This window comes from Notothenia rossii, assembly GCF_949606895.1.
Source record: "Notothenia rossii genome assembly, chromosome: 7".
Taxonomy (NCBI): Eukaryota; Metazoa; Chordata; class Actinopteri; order Perciformes; family Nototheniidae; genus Notothenia; species Notothenia rossii.
The window spans coordinates 75,598,984-75,604,121 of NC_136905.1; the positions used below are offsets into that span (position 1 = coordinate 75,598,984).

Here is a 5,138-nt window from a genome sequence, read left to right on the forward strand (position 1 = left end):
CCCTCCTACTTTTTGTTCTTTATCTTTTTCTTTATTGTTTTTTCTACAATCTTTTAGTTAGTCTGTTAGAATTATATATTTGTTCAGCACTTGCATACAGTAGATAAGATCAAATGTCACCTTTTCTTTTTTTCCACAGAAAGGATATTACTCTTTTTAAATCGGTTCAAGGTCTAACTGCTGTTTAAACCTTCAACACTAGCCTAAAACACTATATTGGGTTACAGAAATTCAGTCAGTCCTTGATAATACCATGTTTGATTTTTTTTTTTAAGTTCTAAGTAGATATGCAAACATGTTTAGGCTTCAGCATGAGGACAGTGCAAACTAGATAAAGAATAATTGTATTACACAAAGTATACTAAACAAGTAATATTTCTCTTATCTCAAGGGTCACATGATTTAAAGCAGACAGAAGGTTAAAGTATTTTTTGTTTAATTTGTCTAATTTATCCAATGTGTTTATGTGTCACAAACTGCAAGTTGCTGCTGCCACCTGCTGGACTCATAAATGTAAATGTACAATCTCGTGCTCGCAGAAAATGGAAATAAAATGTTAGAGCGAGAGGCATCAATTCAGATTGTTTGCATATTATGAATGATTTATTATTTATTATTATCTTTGAATTGATTAATTAATATAGTCTGAGAATTGTGTAATGGGACAAAGTTGTCAGTATAGTATTTTAGTACTTCTTATCTTATCTTATCTATTTAAAAAATAGATAAATTGAATAATATTTGGTTAAACAGAAAGTCTTCGTGGTCCCATTATTTATTATTACACCTTTTTGGATTATATTATTATATTATTATTATAATATTATATGGCGCTGATATTTTTCGCTAACCTCCGCTCCCAGATCAGCGGAACCTTTTATCGGGGTAGGGTTCCGACACGGCCATTAATATTGTGACACAACCTATTTCCTCCATGCTTGTTTATAACCTAAAGTAGCGTGATTTAAATATCAGTTTATTCTTTTGACCGGTTTTTCTTTAAAACATTATTTTAAAATGCTTTATAATAACCTAGAGTGAATTGCGGTGTTTTCTCCCAAATGGCGACGGACGAGTCCAAGTAGACAACAACGTGTATGTTTTTTTTTTCCTTTAGTTGTGGTGTGGACACTTCTAGCAAGTAGGTAGGTTTAAAATAGCACTTTATTACACATAACAACACATAACTTAGAAAGTCCAATAGCTGATCCAAACTGTGATTGTGGTTTTAATCCCTCCAAGTTTTAGGAAACTAACCCAACACCAAACTCAATTCAAATATATATATATATTTATCTGTATGGTTCTTTATTTAGTGGCAAATATCATTATTAAATCAATACAATTCATGCCTTGCTATTTTTTATTTTAATGTGCCTTATTCGGCATAGGTAATATCCACCAAACGCCACATTATTTTCTATAAATTGCGGTGGGAGAGGTGTTAAATGGTGTTAAATATGAACCTTCTTTCTAACCTTTATTGTTATTTTTATTGTATGCCGAATTGCAAAACGGTGTCCTATGATTAATACAACAACACAAGTGATAATAATGTGCACGTAAACAAGACAAATAAGCGAGGACACATTCATTGATAAGAAATTTGAATTGAGTTTTGCTATAAAAGAGTGAGGACACCATACAATTCAATGAATACAGTATCAACACATGATAAAAACACAAACCGGGGAAAGATTGAAGAGACAATCAAAATTGACACAAATGATGGGGGCAGGACATATTTAAATATTCTAAAAATAAATAGGGTTTTCTTAACTGGATTTAAAATTGAATAGCCATCAATCATACTTATTTTATCCAAAAGTATATTATTTAAACTGTCTGCTCTAAAGTTTGCCATTGCAAAGTGTCAAGAGCCGCACTGCATTTTGGGAAAGTTGAGTATGTCCAGTAAGATCACGTGTAGTCCTCAGGAAATTATTTTAGGGGAAACAAAAAATAAGCATTACAGTGACTATAGGCTGATTTGAACAATGTGTTTCCTTCCTGTTCAGTGTGTTTGAATCTTGGATGCCATGGAGGGTCTGGAGGAGAAGCTCAAAGGTTTGTCCCTCGCCCGGCGGTCTCTCCCGGAGGAGCCCACCTACCTGCTGGATGTGGCCCTGCAGCCGGCCGGCCTGCTGGCTGTTTCCTGCTCCAACTTTACCATCCACCTCCACAACAAGGACACTCTGAGCCTGGTGGGTCAGTATCAAGGCCACAGTGGCCCGCTTTGTGGGGTCGTTTTCTCCCACACCTCCCCTGACTCCCTGTACTCTGGTTCTGCTGATGGGACGGTCCGGGGTTGGGACGTCCGCCGCCCCGGGTCAGAAGCGGTTCAGGTGTTTAAAAGCGGCCCGTCACACAACTACTGTAGCTTCGATTTGAACTGCAGCGACACGCTCCTGTGTGCCGGCACCGAGCAGGTGAACGATGAAGACAGCTTCCTGGTTTTTTGGGACGTCAGGAAACCAGGCGGCAAGCTCCTCGGGGTGTATTCTGAGTCGCACAGTGATGACATCACACAGGTAATTCTTGCCTATAACTCTAAACAACTATTTACCTCTGGCCAGCAGAGAACTCACCTCTCTATGGTGTTCTTGAGTTATGAAATTGGAATCTGTGTATGAATTAAAAAACCCAATAAATCTTCTGTAAGTAGCACTTACAAAGAATTTGGCTTGAAGTGAAGCTAATGAAGTAGTACTTAATCTGGTTGGGTTTATAGATAGAAATGTAACTGCAGGATTCTTGCTTTTGAGTTTCTTTCCTCATGGTTAAATGCACTTTAACCATGATAAAAGCGTCAGCTAAATATACATATTTATACAATAAATATATATATTTATATATAATATAATATAATTTACACAATATATTAGTCATGTATTCTGTACCTGCTGTGTTTATTTATTTATTTAATTTCATTACCTTTGCTTATTAGGCCTGTTTTTAAATGCCTTTTTAATAATGTATTTATGCTGTATTTGTTCTTAAATGTATTTTGCTTTTAATCTGTAAAGCACTTTGAATCGCCACGTGCTGAAAAGTGCTATATAAATAAAATTGCCTTGCCTTGCCTAAATGAAATGTAATGTACTATATCTTACCTTATCTTATCTTTAAGGTGTGCTTCCACCCTCAAGAGAAGGACCGGCTGGCGTCAGGTTCCACAGACGGCCTAGTGAATGTGTTCGACCTTAGCCGGGGGGGTGAGGACGAGGCGCTGCTTGCCACCTGTAACAGCGACTCGTCCGCGGGCTCGGTGTGTTGGTCCGGAGCCGAGTTCACCCAGCTGCTGTGCCTCAGCCATGACGAGGGACTTCACCTGTGGGATCTGGGGCAGCTAGACACCGACGAGCCCCTCACCATCTTCAGCACCTCCGACGCCCGTGGCCTGCCTCTGCTCGCAGACGGGGGGGGCGTGGATTACCTGGTGGGGTGCCGGTGGCTGCAGGAGGCCCAGAGGCTGCTGGTGGTTGGAGGCAAGAACAGCGGGGATCTTCACCTGATGGAATGTGACCATGCAGGGCTTCGTCTGCTGAGGACCCTCGAGGGGGGTCACTCTTCTACTGTGCGCTGCTTCCTGTGGGACGCGGCGGGGGAGGCTTTGTTCACCGGGGGTGAGGACGCTCAGTTGCTGCTGTGGAAACCAGGAGGGGAGGAGCTCACGTCGGGGAAAAGTAAATCCAAGAAGAGCGAATCAGCTTTGAGACTCAAATCAAGGCCGCATAAAAAACATGGCTACCAGAGAGAAAAGAAGGGAGCGTAGCGAAAATACTGAATCTCACTGACTTTAATCCTCTGCCAGATTACAGACTGAATGTCAATGCAAAGGGAAAATATGGTCTCCCAATTTTTTAACTAACCCAATAGATTTGTTCGCAATTGCATACTGACATGACTGCATACTACATACTCAATTTGTATGTACTTAATTCTGGGCTCTATATTTATCTTTAAGTGCCATTAGGTCAAGACTGTTCAAACTGAAGTAAACTCAGGCAATATGCTTTCTCTACACGACATGACTGTTTAAAACATTTCAGATCAAAACTACCGTTGAATTAACATTGTTAAACATCAATGTGAATCAAAATTACCTCTCCCACTCTATTCAATATTTTCCAGTGTTATATCAAGGAAAATTGAAATATTTACAGATTCTTAAATATGTTTATACAGTAAATCATATATAATGATATGTTATTTGTACTGAAATGTCACTTGCCATAATTATTTTAGCTAAACGTTAGGTATTCAAACCGTCTTCTCTAAAGTTTGGACAGTCTTTAGAGCCGCAGTGCATTTAGGGAATTTGAGTATGTCCAGTAAGCTCAGGTCTTATACTCATACATTCTTGCAATCTACTTCACGGATAGGCTTTTATTACATGCAAAAAATCCACCTACTTTGCAGTCTGAAAACACTCCACATCATTTTGACGTCACACCATCTTAGTATGAATAGTATGTTAGTATGCAGTTTTGTGATGTCCAAAGTCAATAGCACATACCAATCCTAAACAGGTTTGGAGTATGAAGTATGTTCACGCTGGAAAAACCAAACTAAGACTCAAAGATTGAATTAAAAAGAATATTTTCCTTCCATGGAGCATACAAAGGTAACAGAATAACAACTCGGAGCCAAACCACAAAGCTCTTGGAAAATGAAAAAAAATGAAATAAAAAACTACTTTATATTGGTTAACTTTGTCCGATTTGTTACTTGCCAAATCATTTATACACATCTTGCATACTACATGTAACAGCTCTTGAATACTATCTGAAAAAACAATATACTGTGAATCTTAATATAGTGTACACAGCTAAGGTTTCTCTAATATTTAAAGTTTTAAATAAAGATTTTTCAAACGTTTTATACGGTCCATTAAAGTGTAATTTTGTTCCTGCATCACATCCTGAAAGTCACCGGAGCCGCTCAGCAGGATCGCGCTGAGGGAGCAGCTTCACTCTCAAATAGGTGTGTGTGTGTGTGTGTGTGTGTGTGTGTGTGTGTGTGTGTGTGTGTGTGTGTGTGTGTGTGTGTGTGTGTGTGTGTGTGTGTGTGTGTGTGTGTGTGTGTGTGTGTGTGTGTGTGTGTGTGTGTGTGTGTGTGTGTGTGTGTGTGTGTGT

The 5,138-nt window shown here is 38.9% G+C and overlaps 1 protein-coding gene across 2 annotated transcripts; it reads left to right on the plus strand.

The window, feature by feature from the left end:
- Positions 1–888: 888 nt before the first annotated feature.
- On the plus strand, positions 889–4,882 carry wdr89 (WD repeat domain 89). 2 transcript variants are annotated; one of them, XM_079641343.1, is made up of 3 exons: positions 889–1,145; positions 2,019–2,531; positions 3,131–4,882. In XM_079641343.1, exons 2-3 carry the CDS (start codon positions 2,040–2,042, stop codon positions 3,773–3,775), a joined length of 1,137 nt encoding a protein of 378 aa, XP_079497469.1. In that variant the 5' UTR covers positions 889–1,145; positions 2,019–2,039; the 3' UTR covers positions 3,776–4,882. The 2 variants fall into 2 exon arrangements, with proteins under 2 accessions (XP_079497469.1, XP_079497470.1); XM_079641344.1 differs by having other exon boundaries at positions 889–1,141.
- Positions 4,883–5,138: the final 256 nt, after the last annotated feature.

Bases quoted from the DNA above. Each gene is read 5' to 3' on its own strand.
- wdr89 (XM_079641343.1), top strand. From the start codon at position 2,040: ATGGAGGGTCTGGAGGAGAAGCTCAAAGGTTTGTCCCTCGCCCGGCGG. The intron at 2,532-3,130 runs GTAATTCTTGCC...CTTATCTTTAAG, and splicing joins ACAGTGATGACATCACACAG to GTGTGCTTCCACCCTCAAGA.